The following is a 25,360-nucleotide window of genomic DNA, read 5'->3' on the forward strand; positions in this document are numbered from 1 at the left end:
CAGCGCTCACGCTCCCAGCAATCACAGCTTCCCGCAGCCCCGGCGATCCCTGCGGCTCCGGGGCGGGGCCCGGCTCGTCCCGCCCCGCCGCCCTCCCCATTGGCCCGGCCCCCGTCCCAGGGCGCTTGGCCCCTGTCCCTCCCTGGCCGCGGCGGGGCGGGGGGCTCGGCCGAGCGGGGCGGGCGCCGGGCCGTAAAACCCCCGCGCCGGGCGCCCAGCGCCAGCCGGCTCCATGGCTCCAGGCCCCGGGCGCGCCGCTTGATGCAGCCGCGGGGAGCCGCTGCGCGCCCAGCCCCGGGAGCCCCGCCATGGCCGAGCCCCCGCCGCCGCTGCCCGGCCCGGCCCGGCTTAGCTACGCGCTGGGGCACTTCCTGAACGACCTGTGCGCCTCCATGTGGTTCACCTACCTGCTGGTCTATTTCCACGCCGTGCTGGGCTACAGCACCACCCACGCGGGGGCCCTGCTGCTCGTGGGCCAGGTGGCCGACGGGGTCTGCACGCCGCTGGTGGGCTACGAGTCCGACCGCTCGGCCGGCTGCGGCCGCTACGGCCGGCGGAAATCCTGGCACCTCGTGGGTAAGGCTGCGCCCCGGCCGGGGGGTCCGGGAGAAGCGGGCGGGGGTCTGTGAGCGCCCTTCCGAGGCAGCCCTTGGGGCCGGGGCTGGAGAGGAGCTGCCCCCCCCCTCCCGATCTCAAAGCGCGTGGGGAGCCCCCCGCTTTGCAGGTGCGGGGGGGCCTAGGCGAGCCAGCGGCTGAGCAGCGGCGAGAAGGAAGGAGAAGCTGGCGGGGCGTTTGAACCCCGCTGTCCCTGCACTGCTCCCTTTGGCTGGATTGGCCGCCCCCACGTTACAGCAGCTCCCCGGCTGTCTCCGTTCCCTGGCCGCTGCTCTGCTGCCCGACTTCCCCTCTGGACGTCCCTCCAATCCCAGGCCCAGGAGAGCTCCCGGGGGCGGCCTCCCTGCTGGGAGAGGAGGCTGAGGTCCCCTCCTCTCTGGAGAAAGCTCAGGTAAAGGGGCAGATTGACCCTAAAGCCCCTTCCCAGGCACCAGCGGGGGGAACCGCCCAAAGGGGATTGCAGGATGCCTCTCATCCCTGCAGATCTTAAAGGGAATCTCCTGTGACCATCTGCTCTGGCCAGGCCATGGGACTGCCCCCAAATCCTTGCACTAGGATTCCAAACTGACAGGTACAACTTGTCAGCAGGGATCACTCTCCTGTCAGGGAAATGCAGCCACTTCTGGGGTGGAATGTGGCAGTTGTTAAGCAGAGCACAGAAACACTATCTGTCCGCTTGGGACAGTGCAGGAGTAGCCATTGAAATGGCTTGGGGCAATGTAGGGCCTGATCCTGCAGACCGTGCTCCTAGGAGTAGGGCTCATCTACACAGGTGGCCCCGCAAAGGGGTTGGGAGCCTTGCTGGGTGAGGGCCTGGGGGATAATCACCCCTGCTGGGAGACCATTGGGGTGCCTGGGTTAACGGTGTCTGGGCTAATCAAAGCCCCTGGGGTTTGTGTCTGAATAATTAACAGTACAAGCTTGGTTTGAATTGTAACAGACTCTGTATACTTAGCCTGGCCCAGTCGTTAGCCGTGCCGCCGATGGTGCACCATCTGATGTAGGTGTGCTGTCCTGGGAAATACGGGTGTAACGAGCATCAGGCAAGCTCAGGGCTTCACCGGGGCAGCTACCCTGGTTCGAACGGCTCTAGTGCACACGGGCCCTACTTGGTGTGATGTGTCCTGCTCTGAACCAGGACGTGAGGCTGCCAGAGCTCCTGCCTAGGGCACTGAGTCCTCAGGCTCACAGTTAACTCTGAGGCTGTGGGTTCAATCCCCTGTGACAGCCAGGGTGACAGTCTGCTCTTCTCAGAGGCTGCGTGTACACTGCAGAGGTCAGTCGACCTATGTTAGGTTGACTTGCAGCCACCAATGGCTGATGTCCACGCTACCCTCCTGCCGCTGGTACCCAGGAGCTTCCGCGGACTGAAGAGAGGCAATGGGGAGGCTGAGAGCCAGGGCTTGCAGCTCCCCACTGGAAGCCCAGCTGCCACCCAGGGTTTCTTGCCTCTGTGCTCCCAGCTGGGGGGGCAGCCACCCACCCAGGGCTTTTCACCTGTGGCAGGGAGATCCACGCCCAGAGTCCAGTTGGCTGCTGTGTCCCCAGCAGGGAGTGGGGAGCTGGGAACTTAGGGGGCAGCAGGGCTCCCAGTGCGGAGGGGGTAGCCCAGGTGGCAGCCTGGTTTGGAGCGGAGACCAGGTAGTAACCCAGTTTGAGATCCAGGGGCCAGATGTCTTGTCAATTTCATGGCTCCATAGCACAGTGAAATTGACAAGAATGACAGCGACAGCCTTCGCCCTACACCTTCCTTGAGCTGGTTTTATGATGTCAGCATATCAGGGGAGTTACATCAGCAGGAGGAGGATTTCAGGGGTAAAACCTCCCCTGTTTTGTCGACCAAACTGTGCAGTGTAGGCAAGGTTGAACCTTCTGCTGTATGGGGCACAGATGTCTTCTCCACATCTCGGGGTATGTCCACACTTCAGATGCTACAGCTGCATCTCTTCAGTAGAGACACCACCTAAGCCAAGGGGATGGGTTCTTCTGGTGGCAATCTACCTCTCCTGGAGGCGGCACTATCTATACGGGGTCAAGTCTGCATAGCTGCTGTTCTTGGGGAATTTTTCACACCCCTAAGAGCCCTGGCCATACCAGTGCAAGTTCCTAGTGTAGAGCAGGCCTTGGAGGGGATGTGATTAAATGTATAGTCTACCATAGACTCGTTGAATAGAATCCTAGAATATTGGTTCTTGACTAGATGCCTCTTGAGGTCTCTTCCAACCCCCTGCTCAAAGCAGGACCAACCCCAACTAAATCATCCCAGCCAGGGCTTCGTCAATCCTGACCTTAAAAACCTCTAAGAATGGAGATTCCACCACCTCCCTAGGGAACCCATTCCAGTGCTTCACCACCCTCCTAGAGAAGTAGTGTTTCCTAATGTCCAACCCAGACCTCACCCACTGTAACTTGAGACCATTGCTCCTTGTTCTGTCATCTGCCACCACTGAGAACAGCCGAACTCCATCCTCTTTGGAACCCCCCCCCCCTTCACATAGTTGAAGGCTGCTTACCAAATCCCCCTCTCACTCTTCTCTTCTGCAGACTAAATAAGCCCAGTTCCCTCAGCCTCTCCTCGTAAGTTGTGTGCTCCAGCCCCCTGATCATTTTTGTTGCCCTCTGCTGGACTCTCTCCAATTTGTCCACATCCCTTCTGTAGTGAGGGGACCAAAACTGTACACAATACTCCAGGTGTGGCCTCACCAGTGCTGAATAGAGGAGGAAAATCACTTCCCTCGATCTCCTGGCAATGCTCCTACTAATGCAGCCCAATGTGCTGTTGACCATCATGGCAACGTAGGGCACACTGCTGACTCATATCCAACTTCTCGTCCACTGTAATGCCCAGGTCCTTTTCTGCAGAACTGCTGCTTTGCCAGTCGGTCCTCAGCCTGTAGCAGTGCATGGGATTATTCCATCTTAAGTGCAGGACTCTGCACTTGTCCTTGTTGAACCTCATCAGATTTCTTTTGGCCCAATCCTCCAATTTGTCTAGATCACTCTGGACCCTATCCCTACCCTCCAGTGTATCTACCTTTTCCCTCCTAGCTCAGTTCCCTCTGTGAACTTGCTGAGGGTGCAATCCATCCCATCATCCAGATCATTAATGTTGAACAAAACCGGCCCCAGGACTGACTTCTGGGGTACTCTGCTTGATACCATCTGACAAGCAGACATCGAGCCATTGATCACTACCTGTGAGCCCGACGATTTAGCCAGCTTTCTATTCACCTTATAGTCCATTCATCCAGCCCATACTTCTTTAACTTGCTGGCAAGAATACTGTGGGAGACCGTATCAAAAGCTTTGCTAAAGTCAAGATATATCACATCCACTGCTTTCCCCTCATCCACCGAGCCAGTTATCTCATCATAGAAGGCAAACAGGTTGGTCAGGCATGACTTGCCTTTGGTGTATCCATGTTGACTGTTCCTGATCACCTTCCTCTCCTCCAGGTGCTTCAAAATGGAGCAGATCCACAAGGAATCTATGATTTTGCCAGGGACTGAAGTGAGACTGACCGGTCTGTAGTTCCCCGGGTTCTCTTTCTTCCCTTTTTTTAAATATGGGAACTCTATTTGCCTTTTCCCAATCGTCTAGGACCTCCCCTGCTCACCACAAATTTTCAAAGACAATGGCCAATGGCTCTGCAATCAGAGCAGCCAACTCCCACAGCACCCTTGGATGCACTGCATCTGGACCCATGGACTTGTGCATGTCAAGCTTTTCTAAATAGTCCTCAACCTGGTCGTTCACCGCTGAGGGCTGCTCACCTCCTCCCTTATACTGTGCTGCTCAGTGCAGCAGCCTGGGAGCTGACCTTGTCTGTGAAGACCGAGGCAAAAAAAGCATTGAGTACTTCAGCTGTTTCCACATCGCCTGTCACTAGGTTCCCTCCCCGATTCAGTAAGGGTCCCATACTTTCCTTGACCTTCTGGTTGCTAACATACCTGTAGAAACCCTTCTTGTTACCCTTCACATCCCTTGCTAGCTGCAATTCCAATTGTGCTTTGGCCTTCCTGATTACACCCCTGCAAGCTCGAGCAATTTTTTTATATTCCTCCCTAGTCATCTGTCCAAATTTCCACTTCTTGTAAAATTCCTTTTTGAGTTTAAGCTCACCGAAGATTTCTCTGTTTAGCCAAGCTGGTCGCCTGCCAGATTTGCTATTCTTTCTGCACATCAGGTTGGTTTGTTCCTGCACCCTCAATAAGCCAAGCTGGTCGCCTGCTAGATTTGCTGTTCTTTCTGCAGACCCCCTGCTGTAGCTGCTCCTGGAGGAGCTGCAGTGGAGACTTCTCAAATTGGCATAGGCTCCTGGCGAGGTTGGAAAACAAGGAGGAGTCCTTGTGGCACCTTATAGACTAACAAAAATTATTTGGGCATAAGCTTTTGTGGGCTAGAACCCACTTCATCAGATGCTCAGAGTGGAAAATACAGAGGTAGGTATAAATACACAGCCCGTGAAAAGATGGGAGTTGCCTCCCAAGTAGGGGTCAGCGCTAACAAGCCAATTCAATTAAGATGGAAATGGGCTATTCTCAGCAGTTGGCAAGAAGGGGTGAATACCAAGGGAAGAAAGATCACTGTTGCAGTGCTAGTGAGGTCAATGTAATCAAGGTGGCCCATTTCAAATGGTTGACGAGAAGGAGTGAGTATCAGCAGGGAAATTAGTTTTTGTAGTGACCCATCCGCTACCAAGGGGGGTTGAGTTAATGTGAAGAAATGGACGCCTAGTACTTTTGAGAGGAAAAAACCCCAGGCACTTCCCTCTGATAACAGTGTAGTAATGGTTTGAAAGCAGCCCCTCTCCGGCTGTTCAGGCAGAATGCAGAACCCCCGAGCTGCTAGGGAGAACTGAATTAACCCTTGGGACCCCTCTTCCTTCTCAATGCCTAGCTTCATCTCTGCAGGGTGGCCTGGTACAGACAGGCAGATGCTTATGAACTGAGAGGTAGTCGGGCCTGAGAGACTTGGCTTGGAGGGGACTGTCCCCGACGTTCCTCTTGGGGTGCTTGTCAGCCTCAAACCTGAGCAGCTCCCGGGACCTTTGCAGGCGCCCAGCACGTGCTGTTAGGTTACAAAGAGCCATGTGATGTGGAGGAATTAAGACACCGCTGTTGCATCTTCTAGTTCATAAGTTGCCCGCTCTGTTCTGTTGTGTACGCCCGGCTGGCCACGATCCCGGGAGGGCTGGGGCTGTCATCTGGGTCCTACTCGGGGTGTAGAGGACACCTGGCCCTTTGGTGGGCTGGGCTGTCAAGTGGAAGCCGCTCTCTCCTTGTCTCATCTCTTGTACTTCCATCGCCATCATATCTGAGCTCCTTGCACCCACAGCACCATTGTGAAACCAGGCCCTGCTCCCCCTGCCGCCCACCATTGTACAGATGGGGCCTGGAGAGGCTGTGTCCACACTGCACACTAGGGCTGGGCTCTGACTGCAGTTTGAGCCCAAGCCCCCACTTCTATCTACGCAAATCATTCTGACTCTAGTCAGCAAACACCCAGGATGTGGGTCCTAGGACCCTGTTGGCGAGGGGAGAGGCAGAGTCCAGCTGAGATTCAGGTCATTTTGCAGTGTGGATGCAGCTCGAGCTGCAGGTCTGTGCAGTGTGGGTGTGTTAGCATGGCTGTCAGACCCGGGTCCTGCAATGGTAAACCCAGGTTTACAATGCAGCGTGGATGCTTACGCCAGGGCTTGGGGACAGCACGTCCCCAAGCCAGGGACCCACGCGCCCTGGTTTACAATGCAGCGTCAGCACTCCCCTAGTGACTTGCCCATCGTTACTCAGCGAGCCTGTGGCAGAGAAAAGAATCAAACCCAAATTACCGGAGTCCAAGGCTGGTGCACTCCCTGGTGGGCACCCTTCCCCGGCTCGCAGGAGGGGTTGGGAGACAGGGCAGCGTGTAGGCTGAGCCAGGAGTCCCACAGCGGACTGTCGAGCAGCTTCTCTCTGCCTTTGGCTCTAGCGCCTTGAACGGCGCATGCCAGTTCCACGGCTGGCTGCCTGGGGCACATCCTGCCCTCCATGCCCAGGTCTCTCGCTGATCCGTGTGCCCTGAGGGTGCATAGCCAGGGGCTGGTCTCTTTGAGTGGGGGCTTTCGTTTCCTAGGCTGCTGCAAGGGGAATGCCCCCCTCCCCAGCATTTGCAGCTCTCCTGAGCTGCTGTCACAGCTGCAGGTTCCAGACATCTGGAAGTGTCCCTCAGGGAGCGTCTGGGACTGGGGGGGTCATAGAGCTCCCTGCCTGTCTTCTGACAGGCCAGAGCTGGAGCAGCTGGGCACGAATGCTGCTCACGCAGGGCTTCCTGGGCAGGGCCTATTCCTGTCCGGGGGAGCCTGGACCTGCTCTGGACTGGACACGTGGTTGTGTTTACCGGCAGCTCTCGGGACAGCGTGTCAGCCTCACCTCCCCAAACTCAGATGTGGTTGCAAGAAGCTAATGTCTGCTGCCAGCTAACCTGAGGCATGCTCTTCCTCCCTGTAGTCGGGATTCATAATGGGCAGTGTGGGCCAGGGGTGGTGCCCCAGCCTGAGACTTGGGAGAGCAGGTTTTGCCACTGACCTGCTGGGTGACCTTGGGCAAGTCCTTTCCCTTCTAGCTGCCTCAGTTTCCCCTCCCACCCATTGTCAGTCTGGTCTAGAGTGTGAACTCTCTGGGGCAGGGACTGTCTTCCTCTGTGCTTGTGCCGCACCCCACCCAAGGGGGCTGGCGTCTGCGCTGATGTCATTGTCACACCTCCACGATCCATCCTCTGATAATCTGGCTCTAGAGCTGGGCGGTGTGAAACTGGCCACCTCCACAGTACCTGAGGCTCTGCAGCCCGAGCCGGAGCCTAGGGTGGCCAATGGGAGGACTCCTGTGGACTTGGTGGGTTTTGGATCAGCCCCTGGCAGAGGTGGGGGGGAGGTAACTGTGCAACCGAACCTCCCTGGCTGCTATTAATGGAGAATTTGACCACTGCTAAGCACTTGCTGCTCATCCCTGGGCCCTGCCCTATGTAGCTTCTGACTACTGACATGGAGCAGAACTGGGGGCTTAAGCCCAGTCATCTCAACTGCCCCCAAACATGGTTTGGGTCTATCTCTAAATTAAACCCTTGTGAATTGCAGACAGCCCTCAGCCCTGGACTGTCTGATGAAACCTTCTGAGAGCCCTTTTATCTCCACATAACAGGAACCTCTTTCATCTTGTGTCTTGTGCAAAGCCGTTATTTATGTGAACCTGGCAGGAGGACACGCTGGGGAACAGACCTTCCTGGGGCTGCTGGCTTGAGCGGCAGGAGTGCAGATGGCCCAGAGGAAAAGCACAGTGGGTCTGAATCCTGACCTGCATTGAGACACAACCCCCATTGATGTCCCCACTCGAGGGCAGTGTACGGCCCCGATCTTGGTCTTTGAGGTCAGGCTTTTGATCCCGGGCTGGAATAAGGGGACGCTTTCAAGCTTGGGCAGAGCCAATCTGTCGTGAAAGACATATCAAAGTCCACTCAAAGCTTGTGGGTCCTGTCATGAGGCCAACTTCCTACCGATTCCACAAAGACTGATCTCTGTGCTCCGGGATGGCCAGCCGAGGCACGTAGCATGGAGCTGATCACAGATGGTAAATGTCTGGGGGACAGAGGTCTGGCTTAGGCTAGGAAATCTGCCCATTGGCAACGACGGTTGCAGGGAAATGTGTGTCCAGACCATGGTAGGAGGCCATGCCTGGTGCCTGCTGTACTTTTGCTCAAGCTGCTGCAGACCAGGCCTGCAAGGAGCAAGGGAAGAACAAATCTAGCGCTGCACTAACTGTGGGGTCATAATACTGGTTGCAAAATATGAGTGGTTCCCACCCACCCCCCGCAAGTGGTTCCTCTTCCAGTTAATGAGTCAGTTCTGGGGGGAAACCGTGCCACCCAGGGTGATGGGGGAATAGGTGATGCCATGGAGGAGAGAGGATCTCGTGGTTAGAGTTGAACTGGGACTCATGAAATTTGGGTGGATTCCCCAGCTCTGCCCCCCCGTTCCTGAGTCATTTTGTCCGCACTGAGCCTTGGTTCCCCATTTTATGGGGGGGGGGAGGGGAGCGTTCCCCTAGAAATCATAGGCTATCAGGGTTGGAAGGGACCTCAGGAGGTATCTAGTCCAACCCCCTGCTCAAAGCAGGACCAACCCCAACTAAACCATCCCAGCCAGGGCTTTGTCAAGCCTGACCTTAAAAACCTCTAAGGAAGGAGATTCCACCACCTCCCTAGGGAACCCATTCCAGTGCTTCACCACCCTCCTAGTGAAATAATGTTTCCTAATATCCAGCTGAGACCTCCCCCACTGCAACTGGAGACATTACTCTTTGTCTTGGGGCTTGTGTATGTGAGAGTTGAGCTGGTTTAATTTACGGGGAAATCACACACCCCTACCCAGCCCCAGTGTGGATGCCCTGGCTCCGATGTAAGAGGCTAAAGGAAAATATCCCCGAGTTGAACAGGTTTATGTTAAAGTGAAACGAGCTCCCCTTGCGCTGACGAGCATTCACAGGGGGGTGGGGGTGAGCACGCGCTGCACTGACCTAGCGGATGCCAACAGTACAGTGTTTCAGCTGCACAGCTGGGCAATGCAGCTTGGCCACTGTAGTGTAGATGTGCTACCATGGCAGAAGGGGGTTTCGATGCAGTAGTCGATCCACCTCCTTGAGGCGGCAGCCAGACCGACACCAGGTCTTAGTTCAGTTTAACTGCACCTCGGGTGGGATTTTCACACCCCTGAGTGTCTTAGTTGGGTTGACTTAAGTTTCAGATATAGACCAAGGTCTATGGGTTTGTCTACACGTGGCATTAATCAGGAATGGCTAATCTGCTTTCCATTCCTATCCTACCTTAATCTGGTTTAGTTTTCATGTGTAGATGAGCCCTGAATGGGTTCAGATTCACACTGGTAGCCTGAACTGGTGCCACTTTCCTGTTTAGACAAGGCCTGAGATTGTTGGGCCTGCAGAGCAGGGACTCGCGCCAATGGTCTGCAGCGCCTGGCTCGACAGGGCCCTTATCTGGTGGGGAGGCCGCTAGGCAGTACAAATAAGCCCCTGCACAGAGAAATCAGGCTGCTGGAGCGGGGGCGGATGGACTGGGCTGGTCTGCACTGTGAGGGTAGCTCGGCTTAATCATCCCGCTCAGGGATGGAAAACATTTCCTGCCCGTGCGATGTGACAACTTCAGCCCCAAGTGGGCACCGCTGGGTGGACGGAAGAACTCCAGCTCCCAGGGAGAGCTCCCGCCGCAGGCGCACCCCAGAGGGAACAATCTCTGCCTTTGCCGCACAGCTCCGGAGACAGGTTAGAAAACACTCCTGTTAGGAGACCATTTGAAAGCAGAAAGAGCTGGGGGTTCCTTGGCCGGCCTGGCCAGTTCAGACTGACTCCTGCCCAGCTCTTCACAGACAATCACAACGGCAGGCAGAATTAAAAATTGGAATCGTGGCCCCGACGCCGGGGCAGACCCATGCTGACGGCAAAAGAGATTGCACCAGCCGCGGTGCCGGTGGGCGACCGGGAGCCCTGACGTACAACGAGGGCCCTTCGGGCTGGCTTCCGTGGCAGGGAAGGAGTGTCTCTGTGCGCTCCGAGACGCATGTTAGGCAGCAGACCACGCGTGAAGGATGCGGCCCAGTGCTAGTAACGTGAAGCTGGAGGGCAGTTTTGGCTCTGCTGCGTATGCTGACTGAGAGGCTGTTGTGGGGAACAGGAGCTGCGTCTCTGGTTTCGCTCTGACTCCGTCTGGAATTGGTTTCTGGCCCTCTTGGGCTTTTTAGGAAACTGAAACCACCGCCAGTGTGGAGAAAGCAGCTAGGCAGAACGGTGACGCTGGGCTGGGCTGGGCTGGGCTGCGGGGGGCTGGCGTGCAGACTCGCGACAAGGTTCCTAGGCCTGCTGAGCCATCGGTGCCTCGGATGCGCTGCTCTTGGACCCCCGGCAAATGCGCTAGGGTGCAGCTTGTGCTGGCTTCTGGCTTCCCTGTTCTCGGCCTGGTCGTTTGCCTCCAGCCAAGGGATGGAGGGTCTCGGCCTGCTCCAGCAGCTGAAGGAAATGGCCCGTTAGCCACACCATGCTGTCTCTCCTGGCCAGCCCTTGCTCGCCCTTTGCCATCTCCTGGGGATGGTGTATGTGCCCTTGTGGTAGCAAAGCCTGCTCTGGGGGGGGCTAGGGCATGCGAGGGGGTGGGGTAGGGTGTGTCACTGGGAGACGAGTGGGGCTGGGTGGGGAGACCAGCCCTCAACTACCACCAGATGCTGAGGGGTCAGACCCCAAACCTTGTGAGCTTCTCTGGCCAGTGAAGGCTGCAGGCCTCCCCAAGGGGGTGGGGGGCATTCTCCAAAATCCCCTCTAGTGCAGTGCCTGTGAAAGGGTTCATGGAGGACAGGCTGGAGCCGGCGCCCTGTGGGGCAGGGGGAATAACCAGCCAGTGGGTCTGTTCAGCGGAGAACGTTCAGCTGTCGCGTTGTGCTAGAAATGGCAAAGCGCCGAGAAATCCAGGGGCTCAGGAGTGCAGACAGCAGCTGTCAGGGCTAAGCATCATTCTCACCTCATAGACCCAGGTGGGGCTGGGGTAACGGCACTTGCTTGGATGGGAGCCAGGCAGCTGGCGGAGCCGCGTTGATGCTTGGGGTGGGGTTGGGTTGTAGACAGGCTCTCCCGGACCCTGTTCCCCTGCCCCTGGTGTCTGGCTCTGCCAACTCCTAGGATTGGAGAATCCCCCTGAGCCCTCGCTGGCCCAGAGGCTGCGCTAGGGCTGCCCATCTCTATGGAGGCAGAGTCCGGCGCGCTCCAGCCATGGGGCTGGCTCCTCGGTCCTCGCGGCAAGTGAGCTGGCGGCTGTCTCTGGCCGAGATCTGCGCTGTTCCGGCGTCGGCAGCTCGCTGTGCCTGCGCCCTAAGGAGCATGGTCCAGTGTTCAGATCAGAGCCTGGCATCGTAGCGCCTGGGTCCTACGCAGACTGGCTGATTCTGGGGCTGGGCGTGGCTCTGCCTTCATCTCCTCCCCCCCCCCCCCCCCCAAAGAATGGCATAACATGAACCTTGCTGGGGCCAGACAGCATCCCGGGGCAGAACTGGCCGGCAGTGCTGACTGCTCCCAGCTTCTGGCTGCTAAGTTTCAGTAATCGGACTAGGAGCTTGGCTCTGGCCTGCGAGAAGCTTCTGTGGTAGCAGGAGGCCGGGCGGGCACCCCTGAGGCAGCCAAGCCAGAGACAAGAGCCCCACCAGAGTAAGCTCGGGAGTCCCTGTGCCCAGGCAGAGGGCTGCCGGCTCCGAGTACCCATGGAGCAGGAGCAGGAAGACGAGAGGACTTGGCTTTACAGGCCAGTGCATTGCAGACACGCTGCCCATGGCGCAGATCCCTGCTGTGCGCTGTGGGGTGCCCAAGAAACTTGGGACTGGTCTTCCCCTGCCCCCACTCCTGGCCTCGTGTCCAGCCGGGCCCAGCGCTAACTTCTGTGTCTTGCCTCCCCAGGGACTGTCTGCGTCCTGCTGTCCTTCCCCTTCATATTCAACCCCTGTCTGGGCTGCAAGGAGGCCACGCCTCAATGGGCCGCGCTCGTCTACTTCACCCCCTTCATAGTCATCTTCCAGTTCGGCTGGGCGGCCACCCAGATCTCCCACCTGTCACTCATCCCCGAGCTGGTGACCACAGACCACGAGAAAGTGGAGCTTACAGCGCTCAGGTAATCAGCCCTGGGTGCTGGTGGGCCTCGAACCGGGTGCTTGGTGACAACAGCACAGGCTGCTTCTCCGGCCGCTAAAGGAGCAGCACCATCAGCTGTGAGCCAGTAGTGGGCTGTTATCCCCACTTAGTGTGGGTGATTTTCCGAACAGCGTTGCTCAAATAGCGTAGGGGGGAGCGTGTCTGAACTCTGCGACTGAGTGTCAGCCCTGCATGGCAGCAGCCAGATCAGATGGGGCACATACACACCCCACCCCAAGGTAGCAGTGCAGCGAAGCCTGGGCCCCGATGCTTTCCGGGTGGAGGTGTGGGTCCTGGAGCCTCCCTTGGAGAGCTACATGTGAGGACCCGAGATCTCCGCGGACAGCTGTGCTGTGTGAATGGCCCGGCTCGGGGTGCCACTCGCTGGCATGCTGCAGTGCGCACTGCACCTGCCTGGCTGCATAGGGATCAGGGCAGTCGCTACCTCTCTGTACGCACCCCACCCCCGGCACGTGCACCCCTCCTCTCCTGAGGCCAGATCCTGCTGCTCACTGGGACTGAGAGACCCTCCCCCCCCCGGGATTAGTCTCCTGAGCGAGGCCAAGTGCTGCGTCTGGCCTCTGAACGGTGCTGGGGTGCACCAGGGGCTGAGCGCCTGCCCCCTGAGGTGGGGAGAGGGGGTGCAGCTGCGTCTGAGGAGACACAGGCTAATTCTGCCTGTGTGATGCTGAGGGCCTGGCCTGTGGGGTTTCCTGCCCATCACTCCGTGCCTTGCCCAACTCCCAGTACCGTGGCGATGGGTGTAGGGGGGCCCCATCAAGCTCACGGGGCTGAAAGCTGTTTCACACACACTGCTCCCTGCCCTCTTCAGTCTCTGCCATGGGGCTGGCCCGGCTTCCTCTCAGCCCTATGGCTGCTGCTCATGTCCAGTCCCCTCTGGGGCTGAGAGGGTTAATTTCTCCTACACGACTTGTCTGTTAAAGCCCAGCAGTCCCCAGGTCTGGCTGATCCTGAGCTCAGGCCTGTCAGTCATTCTTTAAATTGCTCCCCACTTGCCATGTCCTGCCTGCCTCCCTGCCCCCAACAGCTGTGGGCCTGACCTCGCTGTGGCTTTTCTTGGGGGGGGCCCCCCCGGCTTTGGGTCAGGCCTGTGAAGAGTGACTCGTGCTTGGGGCAGCCCAAGCTCTGTATCCCCCAGCTGTACCCTGCAAGCTGCCCGGCTCCGAACATCAGATCTCAGTGGGCATGACAACCTGTGTCTTGGGAGCACTCGGGCTCTACCCCCTTCCTGCCCTCCCCCCAGCAGCTCCTGGGGCTCAGGGAGTGACGGGAACCCAGCTGCTCCATAGCCGGAGGGGTGGCCAGTGATACCCCAGGTTTGGGAGTTGCAGACAGATAAACTTTTTCTCTTCCCTCCCCCCGCTCGCCAGTTTAGTGTCCAGACAATGGTGCCCTCTCCCCGTCTGGCTCAGGGACATGAAGGCCCAGCTGCTACCTGGCATTACCCTCGAGGTACCAGCCCTGCCTCCAGGCCAGGCGAGGGGCAACCTGCATGGCCCGAGAAGGCTACATGTCATTTGTAGCCGTGTCCGTGGTCTCGGCTTGGCGTAGAGAAGCCCCCGAGTGCCTGCACAAACCTGTATCCGGTGAGGGGCCACAGCAACAGGCACGTTGTAAACACCCCCCACACACACACACACACACTCCAGCTGGCAGCTGCAGGAGAGGACGGGGACGGATGGCTCTGTTTCAAACTCCGAAGCACCTGTCAAACCCCTCCTTCCCCCCCAGCCTGGCTAGAGGGGCTGGCGGAGGATCATAGCTTCCCAGGAGCGTGGGGGTGGCTGGGTCTGGGGGCCTGGTTGTGATTCTAGCTGGTGGGGCAGGGGGCTGCCTTGGGCTTTGCTTGGTGAGAAGAGTGAAATGCTCACATCACACACCAGCGAGTGGCTCTGCAGGTGAACAGGGCCCGGGGCTCCCCCCCCCCCCCCAGCAAACCCCGGAGATGGGGGGATGGTCCCATGGCTTCGCAGGTGGAGCATTAAGGGCCCCCTCCAGCCTGCGCGGTGCTGAGTCAGCAGGTGGGGAAGTCTCTCTTATCAGCCAGCGAGCGGCAAACAGGGCCCGGTTATCTGCCGTCAGTGGGCGGAAGTCCCCTCCGCACTGGGTCTGCGCCCAGCAGATAAATCTCCACAGGAAGGATGTGGAACCACATTGGGGCTGCGGGAGGCTTCACTGCCTCTCTGAGAAGCTGCCGTCTGTCCCGTGCAGCCCCGCAGCTCCGTGCCGCAGGACAGCCCCCAGGGTCGACTGTTAAACCACACACCGGGGCAGGGCTGGGCGGTCCCGTGGGGCAGAGGAGAGACTGGGCTCGGCTGTCGTGGATCTAAAGGGGGGTTGGGACCACGGCTGCTGGACAGGGACCCTGTGGGATGTCTAGCTCCTGGCATGTCCTGCCCAGTCTACGTCCCAGGAGCGCCTCCGCCTGGGCTGAAGAAAAGTCTCCGGCTGTCTGGGGATTCTGCTCTCCCTGCAGTGTAATCCAGCCAGTCTTGCTCCCTTCAGCAGGGGGCAGTATCGCTTGTCTGTGCAAATTCACCCCCGGGGAGTGTTCACACTCACCAGCTCTTCCCCCCGCCCCCCCCAAGGGCAGGTTTGTGCTGCAGACGTGCCTGACGCTGGCTGTGGAATGTGAGGGTGGACATGACCAGCTCAGGCTCCAGATCTTGTTCTGCACCAACATGCACTGTTTCCCCCTCCCTCTCGTGCACGTGAGCACCTGGGCTGGGAGTGCCCCGTGACTCGCTGCATCCTCTCCCCCAGGTACGCCTTCACCGTCGCGGCCAACATCACCGTGTACGGCGTGGCCTGGCTGCTCCTGCACTTCCAGCTCGGACACTCGGGGCCAACGGAGCAGCTGGGCAAGCCTGACATCCATGTCTTCCGGGTGAGTGCGGCGGGGCTAGGGGCTGGTGTCATAAACAGATAGCTAAGGGTTAATGTCTCTTTCACCTGAAGCACCTGACCAGAGGACCAATCAGGAAACCGGATTTTTTCAACTCTGGGTGGAGGGAATTTAGTCTCAGAGGGCTTGTCTACATCAGAAAGTTGCAGCGCTGGTGAGGGAGTTACAGCGCTGCAACTTAGGAGGTGTACACATCTGCAGGGCACCACCAGCGCTGCAACTCCCTGTTTGCAGCGCTGGCCGTACTCCCGTTTTGTCTCGGGTGTAGAGGATCCAGCGCTGGTGATCCAGCGCTGGTAATCAAATATAGACACTTACCAGCGCTTTTCTTGACCTCCGTGGAATAAGCAGGTATCCCAGCATACCTGAGGAAGCCTCTGGTAATCAAGCTGGTCTCCTTCCCCGGTTTGCTCTCGCGTTCCCCGAACCCCGAGCAAGCAGGTCTCCTTCCCTGAGGTTTGCTGGGTGGTTCCGGGAACGCGAGAGCAAACCGGGAAAGGAGACCAGCTTCGCCGCGGTTTGCTCTCGCGTTCCCGGAACCACCCTGCAAACCGCAGGGAAGGAGACCTGCTTGCTCGGGGGTTCGGGGAACGCGAGAGCAAGACGGGGAAGGAGACCAGCTTCGCCGCGGTTTGCTCTCGCGTTCCCGGAACCACCCTGCAAACCGCAGGGAAGGAGACCTGCTTGTTCGGGGTTCGGGGAACGCGAGAGCAAACCGCGGCGAAGCTGGTCTCCTTTCCCGGTTTGCTCTCGCGTTCCCGGAACCACCCAGCAAACCTCAGGGAAGGAGACCTGCTTGCTCGGGGTTCGGGGAACGCGAGAGCAAACCGGGAAAGGAGACCAGCTTCGCCGCGGTTTGCTCTCGCGTTCCCCGAACCTCCCTTGAAGCCGCCCAACAGCGCTGCAGTGTGGCCACATCTAACACCACTTGCAGCGCTGGTTGCTGTAAGTGTGGCCACTCTGCAGCGCTGGCCCTATACAGCTGTACTAATACAGCTGTAACAACCAGCGCTGCAAAATTTTAGATGTAGACATGGCCTGAGTCTTTGTTTTCTGCCTGCCTGCTTTCTCTGAGCTTTGGAGAAGTAGTTTCTTTTTTCTAGTCTTCTGTTTCCAAGTGTAAGGACAAAGAGATCAGATAGTAAGTTATATGGTTTCTTTTCTTTGGTATTTGCCTGAATGTAAGTGCTGGAGTGCTTTGATTTGTATTCTTTTTGAATAAGGCTGTTTATTCAATATTCTTTTAAGCAATTGACCCTGTGTTGTATCATCTTAATACAGAGAGAACATTTGTACTTATTTTTCTTTCTTTTTATATAAAGCTTTCTTTTAAGACCTGTTGGAGTTTTTCTTTACTTCAGGGAAATTGAGTCTGTACTCACCAGGGAATTGGTGGGAGGAAGAAATCAAGGGGAGATTTGTGTGTTGGATCGCTAGCCTGATTTTGCATTCCCTCTGGGGGAATAGGAAAGTACTTTTTGTTTCCAGGATTGGGAACGGAGAGGGGGAGTCCCTCTGTGTAGTTTCACAGAGCTTGTGTCTGTGTATCTCTCCAGGAGCACCTGGAGGGGGGAAGGGAAAAAGGATTATTTCCCTTGGTTGTGAGACTCAAGGGATTTGGGTCTTGGGGTCCCCAGGGAAGGTTTTTCAGAGGGACCAGAGTGCCCCAAAACACTCTAATTTTTTGGGTGGTGGCAGCAGGTACCAGGTCCAAGCTGGTAACTAAGCTTGGAGGTTTTCATGCTAACCCCCATATTTTGGACGCTAAGGTCCAAATCTGGGACTAAGGTTATTACAGCTGGGTCCTGGGCAGCACAGCTGTGATGGGAGAGAAGCTGTGAGGCAGCACAAGGCTTATGGGGCAGTTGTGGGTCTCTTGGCAGAGACTGGGATCAAACCAGCCTTCCTCTCAAAGTGCCCCCTAACCCCCCACCCCTCGGCTTCCTGAGGGTTTGCTGAGTCTCCTTCCTGTCCCATCAGAACCTGTCCCTGATTGTGGTGGCAGTGGGCGCTGTGTTCTCGCTCCTGTTCCACCTGGGTACCAAGGAGCGGCACCACCCCCAGGCCAGGCTGCTCGAGCCCAGGGAGCACACGCCGCTGCTGCAGAAGGGGCACAAAATCCCCCCGCGCCCACTGCTGCTGTGGAAACACTGGTTGCGGGAGCCTGCCTTCTACCAGGTACGGGGTGTGCCCGGTGAGGGGGGGGTCCCATGATGGGGACAGGTGTGTGGGGAGGGGGGGGCCTCACAAGGGATGGGCATAGCTCCGTGGCAGGCCTGGCAGCTGGATCTGTGTATCCACAGGACAGGTACAGTGCAGGCAAGCGTCTGATGCCCCCAGCCATACACCCTCTGACCCCTGCCTGGGCTGGGCTCTGCTGGGAGGGGAGGCCAGTCTCCAGGCTTGGCCTCCCAGTCATGCCAGTGGTGCTGGTGGCTTTCGTCGTGGCCCTTCCCAGACACAGGAGCCCCCAAATAGCTACTGAGCACTGGCCCCTGCATTATCCCCGCAGCTCAGCACCTGGTGCTGGGTCAGGAGCATCCTGCCCTGGGTGTGACGGGCTGCCTGCCCCTCCGGGACCTGCCAGGGAGAGCGTGGGCATGTGGCCAGCAGCTGGCTGCTGCTGCCGCTTTCTGGGGCTTTGCACAGCTGTGTGGCACCCAGGGCGTATGCTGGGCCTGGGGAGAAGCAGAGCTTTGGGTGGCTCAACAGCGGCCCCCTCAGGCCAAGGCAGGAGTAGCACTACCTAGTGCTTCTCAAACGGGGCTCAGGACCCCTCAGGGGGTCGTGAGGTTATTACATGGGGGGGTCACGAGCTGTCAACCTCCAGCCCAAACCCCACTTTGCCTCCAGCATCTATGATGGTGTTAAATATATTAAAAAGTGTGTTTAATTGATGGGGGGGTTGCACTCAGAGGCTTGCTGTGTGAAAGTGGTCACCAGGACAAAGGTTTGAGAGGCACTGGCCTAGCGGGTGCCAAGGGGGAGGGGTGCTGGAGGGGTCGAGCAGCGGCACAGGTGACCTGAGGAGAGAGAGAGATGCCCCACTCAGGATGCTCAGACCTGGCCACATGTCACCGTGCCCAGCCGGCTCCGTGCCCAGCCGGCTCCGCACCCAGCCGGCCAAGCCTCTGGGCACCCCAGCGAGGCAGGTAATGACCCTAGATTCAGGGGGCTCATTGGGAGAGGGATCCTTGTGCGGTAGGAGAGAAGCCCCCTTTGATACAGGAACCTCTGTCTGCTGCCACACAGCTTTGTACAGGGGCCTGCAGGACTGGCCTGTGCTAGCCCCCCGGGCTCCTTGGCTCTGCGTCCTGTGGCTGCGATGTCCCATGTCTCCCCCAGGCGGGCAGAGGGCCAGGGTCTCCGTTCCTTCCAGCACAAACCACTCTGAGCTGGGCTGGAGGGCAGGGGCGTGGCTGGCGTAACGGGCTGGCATGTCTCTTCTAGGTGGCGATGCTGTACATGGCCACGCGGCTGATTGTCAACCTGTCCCAGACATACATCGCCATGTACCTGACCAACTCGCTGATGCTGCCCAAGGTGAGTGAGCAGCAGGGGGTGCCAGCGGGCAGGTCCTGCCCAGCACTGGACGTGCCACAGTATGGGTCACTTCACATCAGGCACCGGATCGCCATGGGCATCGCAAGATTGTCCTGGTCAGGGTCCCTGTGTTGCTGGAGGGGGTAGGTTATGAGTGGGGAACCCCATGGGTGGCTGGTGGAAGGCAGAATAGGGCAGGGGGTCCCAACAGTGGGGGTGGGGGGGCACAGACCCTTGGGATGTCTGAGCCAAGCACTCTGCTCTGTCTCTCTCCTCCCCAGAAATTCATCGCCACCATCCCCCTGGTGATGTACATCAGCGGCTTCCTCTCCTCCTTCCTCATGAAACCCGTCAACAGGTGGATTGGCCGAAACGTGAGTAGCTTGGGGGGATGGGGGGGGGCAGCATGCCGCTATAATGGCACACATCTGGGCCTGCGGGGAGATGCCCGTTGGCAGGAGTGACCCGGGTACCTAGGAGGTGCCCTGAACAAACCGCCCATGCAGGGTGGGTGTGATGTGTCCCGGGTACAATCCAGACAGAGTAGCTGTGGTACCCCTGCCCTCTACGCTGGTGGCACCCCTGCCCTTTACATGCTTTGCTGCGTAGCCTCCAGCACGCGAGTCACTCCCAGTCATGTCTGTGTGCTGCAGCCGGCCAGGCCTTGGCTCTCCCCAGCCCGGGAGCGCCACATGCTGCCGGCCCGAGCTTCCCCCCCAGCAGGGCGTGTCTGGGGCTCCCCGCCCTCCCCGGACAACAGAAGCTTAGCTAGAACCTCACTTTGACTAAAAACGATAGCCCATAACTCCCCCCCAAATGGAGTTTCCCAGCCACGTCCTCTCAGACACGCTCTATTAGCTAAACCAACACACCCCGTTTGTTACCTGCTGCAAGATTTTCAGTGAGTACGAGCCAGGGGCGGAAAAGTCAGAAACGGTTACAAGGAAAACTAAGCCGAAGCACAGCTGGTGCCTCACTTGCTAAACGCCAGGCAAAGTCTTTCTCGCCACGTACTCTCAACAGCCTTCCTGGCCAAACTCCTCAGGCCAGGAGCCCGTCTTCTGTTCACTGGCTCTTCCTTTGTTCCTTCTGGTGCAGCGAATCGATGGGGAGGGAGGCAGTGGGGGGCTTGTCCTTGTTTGATAGCCTCAGGCCCCCCCTTGGAGAACGGTTCCAGCTGAGATTCAGGACAGAGTCCACAGGAAAGGCTGATAGCGGCTTGACCTGCCTTGGTCTCTCCTTCCTGCACGGTGACTCTGCTTTGTTTGCGTTTGAGGGGATTATGGGGTGCAGTCTGTCCCAGGGGAATGGGGTGTCGCTGGGCTCAACCCCTCGGAAGGGGCTGCTCGGTGCACAGTCAGCGTCCGAATCCAACCAGCTGTTGGGCTGTGCAGAGAAGGGGTCAGAGTCCCAGAGGAGAGGGGCCTGATCCTGAACCTGCAGCTCCCACGGATCCCAGATTGAGTTGAACACTCGGCACTCCAGAATATCAGCCCCTGCTGATGTAAATCCCCCTGCCCTCTCCAATGTCCCGTCCAAGCTGCTTGCCCTCCCCTTGTCTGGCCACCTCTCCTGCTCCCCACACAGCTCTGTGCACGGCTCCCAGCCCTGTTCCAGGCCTGCCACAACCACCCACAGGCAGGGAATTAACCCGCTAATAAGAGATGGAGTTTTAGCTTAAATATCAGCTCTCCCTCCCTGGCTGTCCTCTTCGCTCAGCACTGTCCTCTGCCTCCCTGTCGAACTGAGGGGCGGGGGGTGCTGCTGAATACGAACAGAGTCGTGTCAGTGACCTGCTGGGGTGCCCTCTGCTCGGTTCTGGTCGCCCCACTTCGGAAAGGCGTTCAGAGACGGGCAGGGAGGAAGTCTGGGAATGCTCTGCAGGGTTGTTCAGAGAGGGGCCATGTCAGAAGGGTATCGGCTGCTGAAGGGTCCAGAGCCTGTCAGACGGCTGCTCTTATTCACCCTTCCGGATGCAAGAACAAGGGAAACCAGGGCGCGTTCAGAACCAGCGGTGTCGTGTGCAGGACTCCTGTGGCCCTAACAGTTACGGCAGAACTGTCCTGGCTTTTGACCTTGAAAATACAATCCCCTTAGCCAAGTACCCAAACGGCCTCTGAACCTGGCCATGCAGCTCTGCCAGAACACCTTGATCTGGCCCACAGCCCCCTGCTCCTCCAGTCCTGGCCTCCCACCCCACCCCCAACAGCGCTTCTGAGCCCTAGCATAGAGCTGGGGTGTGATCATAGAGCCATGGGGTTAGGAGGGACCGCAAGGGTCATCTAGGCCAGGGGTTCTCGACATGTAACCATGGGGGTACTCAGGGGTTTTCCAGAGGGTACAGCTGCTCAGCCAGAGATCTGCCTAGTTTTACACCAGGCTACATAAAAAGCACCGGCCAAGCCAGTACAAACTAACACTTCGTACAGACAGAATGAGAGAGGCAGTTTTTCAGCGGCAGTGGAGCTGAGACTCTTGTATTTTTGTGTCTGATTTTGTGAGCAAGTCGTGTTGAAGTGAGGTGAAACTTGGGGGTACACGAGACAGATCAGACTCCTGAAAGGGGACAGTCGTCTGGAAAGATTGAGAACCACTGAACTAGTCTAACCCCTGCCAAGGGGCAGGACTTGCTGTGTCTGCACCATCCAAGACAGGTGCTCTCAGCCTCCTTTCGAAAACCTCCCGTGAAGGAGCTTCCACAGCCTCCCGAGGCAGGTCCAGTCCATTGTCCTACTGTCCTTACTGAGATTTGATCTAAATCTGCTCTGCAGTCAGTCGAACCCGCTGCCTCTCGTCCTGCCCTGTGTGGCAAGAGAGAAGAACGTTTTTCCATCTTGCTTATGGCAGCCTGTCAAGTGTTTGTTTGAAAACCGCCACCATGTCCGTCCCCCCCCGTCTCCTCTTTCCAAACTAACACTCCCCCCTTCCTTCAGCCTTTGCTCGTATGGCTGCATTCCACCCCTTGTCGCTCGGTTCTGGACCTTTTCCAGTTTCTCTGCATCCTTCCTATACATGATCCTATGTACAGCAGCTCTGTGGAGTCCTGGGTTTAATGAGTGTTTCTCTCCCCCCACACCCTCTTCTCTCCCTGCCCTTTGCCTCCAAGCAGCTGACCTACTTCATGGGGTTACTCATTATCCTGGCCTTCGCCTCCTGGGTGGCCCTGGACAGCCGGCTGGGAGCGGAGGTTTATGGAGCAGCTGTGCTGCTCGGGGCTGGCTCGGCCACCATCTTGGTCACATCCCTCTCCATGACGGCTGACCTCATTGGCAGCAACACAGTAGGTTCCTGCGGGGACGAGTGATGGGACGGGCGCAGCTGCTGCCCAGCTGGTGCCTCTGGGGGTAGAGCAGTGGGTGCGACCTCCCCTTTCCCGGGCCCTGCAGGGAAGGGCTAATCCAGGCTGCCCGAAGCAGCTGGGAAAGGCGCTCAGGGAGTGTATGACGGGGTCACTGAGGGCTGCCTTCCTTCAGCAAGGTGTGGTCCAGCATGGGCGCCCCAGGCTCTCTGGTTTGTGGGGCTGTCGCCCTTCCTGGGTTTCTGAAGTGGCTTTAGCAAGCCCAGGGGTCTGTACAGAATGGGTCGCTGGCCCTGGTACCAGACGGGAATTAACTTCTGCTGCAGGAACGACTTTGCCCACAAGACGGCATGAGGCTCCCTGGTTCTGTACGTGGCTGATCCCAGCTGCGCCCACCCTGAGCTGGGTGAGAGGCCTAGGGGGTCCCAGTGGCCATCTGCAGGGGGCCCGAGCCGGGGCGGCTGCAGGAGATGCCAGAGGAGGCAGAGACATGGGTGGGTCGAGCCTTGGCGTGTGGAATGAGGCTGATGCTGTTCGTTTCCCTGCAGCACAGCGGAGCCTTCGTCTACGGGGCCATGAGCTTCACGGACAAAGTGGCCAATGGGCTGGCAGTGATGGCTATCCAGAACCTGCACCCCTGCCCGTAAGTGTCATGGCTGGCCTGGGACGCGGGCCTGGGGCTGCTGGAGAAGGCCCCTGCAGCAGGCACCTGTGTTCTCACCCAGTCCGGAGTATCTACAGCCCTTCCCCTCACCCCATGGGAGAACCCGAGACCTTCCAACTCTCAGCACAGTCCCCTGCTGCTCGAGCTGAAGAGTCGCTCCCCTGGCTGCCGGCTGTATAGGCCAACCAGCGGGGGGATGTGGTACACTCTGGCGGTGCCTTACCCCTGCATTGTGCCATCCCCAGAGCCAGCACGTGCCCCCTCCCAGCTCCACGGGGGCAGCTGCCATCCTGCCTTCCACCTGCAGTGATGGTTCTGTGCTGTCCCCTCTCCAGTGTGTGTGGGGCTGGGGGAGCCAGGGGCCCTGCTGGAGCCTCACTTTTTCCCTTTGCCTTCAGGACCCAGCTCTGCTGCACCGGCTGTGTTGAGTTCTACCACTGGGTGATGGTGGTCGTCACTGGGGGCGTCGCGGCGGTCGCCACCGTGTGTCTGTCCTGCATTATGATCTGGCCAATCCGGGTCCGATTCCGTGAGTCCTGTGTCCTGGAGGAGGGGCTAGCAGGGGGTTGGCGGCAGAGTGGGGGCTGCAGGGAAATCTCTGCGCAGGCGGGGCTGGTTTCTCAGGGCGGGCATCTGTGTTCAGATCCTGCTGGCTGTGGGGGGCGTTCTGTGCTACCCCAGTCCCGCCAGGGGTGCTATAGCAAGGCTGGTTGTGGGGAATCTCACAGCTGCTGCAGTTCCAGACACTTCCACCAGGAGGCACTGTAGGGGAGCCAGATAATGCACGAGAGGCATTTAAATTAGCTAGAAAACTCGCTCTCCTCTAACATGGTGACTTACACAGAACCACTGAGGGGTAAAATGAAGAGGGCTTAAGCTGAGGTGCTGCTGAGCTGGGGGGCCAGGCCTGTTAGCAGATGCTCCCCTCCCCCCCACCCATTCCCGTGCACCTCCCTCACCCTGGGAAGCATCAGCAATGGCTCTAATGTGACTGTGGGGCACTGGATTTTGGAGGCCACCGCGGCTCCTTAGCTGAACACGGGGGGTGCTGCCCAGCCTCTGCTCCTGCTGCTCTCTGAGCCTTCTCTACACTACAGACGCGCCCCCCCCCTTCCAAGCAGGGTATTTCTACCCACCTAACCCCCATGTAGACAGCGCTGTCCATGGGAGAACTGCTACCGCCCCTTGGGTGGGGCAGGGGGAGAGCGGTCTCCTGGCGGCTTAGAGCATCTTCATTAAAGTTTCAGCATAGACATGCCCTCGCTCCTGTGAAGCTGGTGTCTCCTGGCCAGGAGCTGGTGGGAGGCAGCGGGGCTAGTGGTCAGAGCACAGGGCTGGGCACCAGGTGGCCGGGTTCCGTGCTGGACGGTTCAGTTGGTGTGTAGCTGGCCTTTCCTGGGTTCTCTCCAGCAGGGCTGACAGATGTGGGCTGAGACCTTTCAAAGCTGCCCAAGGGATTTGTGCACCCAGCTGCCCTGAGGATGAGCCGGGAATGAGGGTACAACTCTTGTAACCGCTTTGAATGCCGCAGGCCCAGCGTGCTTTATGCTCCTTGGCAGGGAGGGTGGCCTGGAGCTCGGGGCTCTAGAGAAAACACGATCTCCTGTTAGTCATCGCCCCTGCCCCCTGATGGAAGCCCTTGGGTTAAGATGGATGCTTGTGGGCAGGCTCAGTCCAAGCTTGGGGCCACAGGATGCAGACTGGGGTCCTGCCAGTCAGCTGCTTAGTGCTTTTCTGGCCCATGTCCCATGCCTGGAAGGGGCACCTGGCGACCTGTTAACCCAGAGGCCAACCTGCTGCTGCTTCTCTTTCTGCTGCAGATGACGTCTCGGTACTGCCGCTGGCTGGGGCAGGGCCGAGCGAGGCTGGGAGCGTGGGGGAAAGGAGCCGAAGCAGCACCGTCAACTGAGCCGAGCGCTCACACTCGGAACCGGGACTGCGCCACTTGCACTTTACACCTGGGATGCTCCAAAGGAAGGGAACCGATGCTGGGACCCAGGGCAGGGCCGGTGCTGAGGTCGTGCAGCAGGTCGGCCTGGTCCTTCGCATCTGCCTCCCGCCACTTTTCTTCCCCCGTCACTATGTAACGTTGCTCCCTGCTGACAGCGGCGGGGAATCCCATGTCTTTGCACACATCCAATCCTAGGACTTGCTGGGCGGCGGCACGAATCGGATCCGCCCCATGCACTGTGGGAAGGGGGCACTAAAGAAAACCTGTACATTTTAACACATGTTGTGCAGTCTGTCTGTGAAATAACTTTTTTTTTTTTTTTTTTAAATGAGTACCATCTTGAGTAAAGAGATGACGTTTGAAGGACAGCAGCGTTGTGTGCAGGGGGTCTGCGTCACCACTGGCAACTCTCCTGCAAATTGCATTTCCAAGGGGGGGCAGGGACCTACCCCTTCTTCACTTAGAAATTCTGCTGATCGGCCTCTGCACAGGGATCTGGCTGCAGCATCACAGCATAGCCAGCGCTTGTGAGATTTAAAGTCCCAGCTCCTGGAGTCAGGTGACTAATGGGAATTTTGGCTTTGATTTTTGTTTTAAGCAAGTTCCTAGCTCTTGTGGCTGTGGAGAAGTGTGACCTCTTCTTCCCCCG

At 58.3% G+C, this 25,360-nt stretch overlaps 1 protein-coding gene across 1 annotated transcript; it reads left to right on the forward strand.

Annotated features, from left to right (window-relative positions):
• The first annotated feature begins 293 nt into the window (after positions 1-293).
• On the forward strand, positions 294-24,987 carry MFSD12 (major facilitator superfamily domain containing 12). Its single transcript, XM_050933774.1, has 10 exons — positions 294-576; positions 12,099-12,309; positions 15,114-15,237; positions 17,236-17,433; positions 18,706-18,798; positions 19,080-19,172; positions 21,908-22,078; positions 22,645-22,739; positions 23,159-23,289; positions 24,581-24,987. Exons 1-10 carry the CDS (start codon positions 309-311, stop codon positions 24,667-24,669), a joined length of 1,473 nt encoding a protein of 490 aa, XP_050789731.1. The 5' UTR covers positions 294-308; the 3' UTR covers positions 24,670-24,987.
• Positions 24,988-25,360: the final 373 nt, after the last annotated feature.

Source organism: Gopherus flavomarginatus, chromosome 24 (assembly GCF_025201925.1).
Source record: "Gopherus flavomarginatus isolate rGopFla2 chromosome 24, rGopFla2.mat.asm, whole genome shotgun sequence".
In the NCBI taxonomy this organism is placed as follows: Eukaryota; Metazoa; Chordata; order Testudines; family Testudinidae; genus Gopherus; species Gopherus flavomarginatus.

Coding starts and splice junctions, on each gene's coding strand:
- MFSD12 (XM_050933774.1), top strand. CDS start 309: ATGGCCGAGCCCCCGCCGCCGCTGCCCGGCCCGGCCCGGCTTAGCTAC. Junction 577..12,098: donor GAAATCCTGGCACCTCGTGG/GTAAGGCTGCGC, acceptor TTGCCTCCCCAG/GGACTGTCTGCGTCCTGCTG. Junction 23,290..24,580: donor GCCAATCCGGGTCCGATTCC/GTGAGTCCTGTG, acceptor TTTCTGCTGCAG/ATGACGTCTCGGTACTGCCG.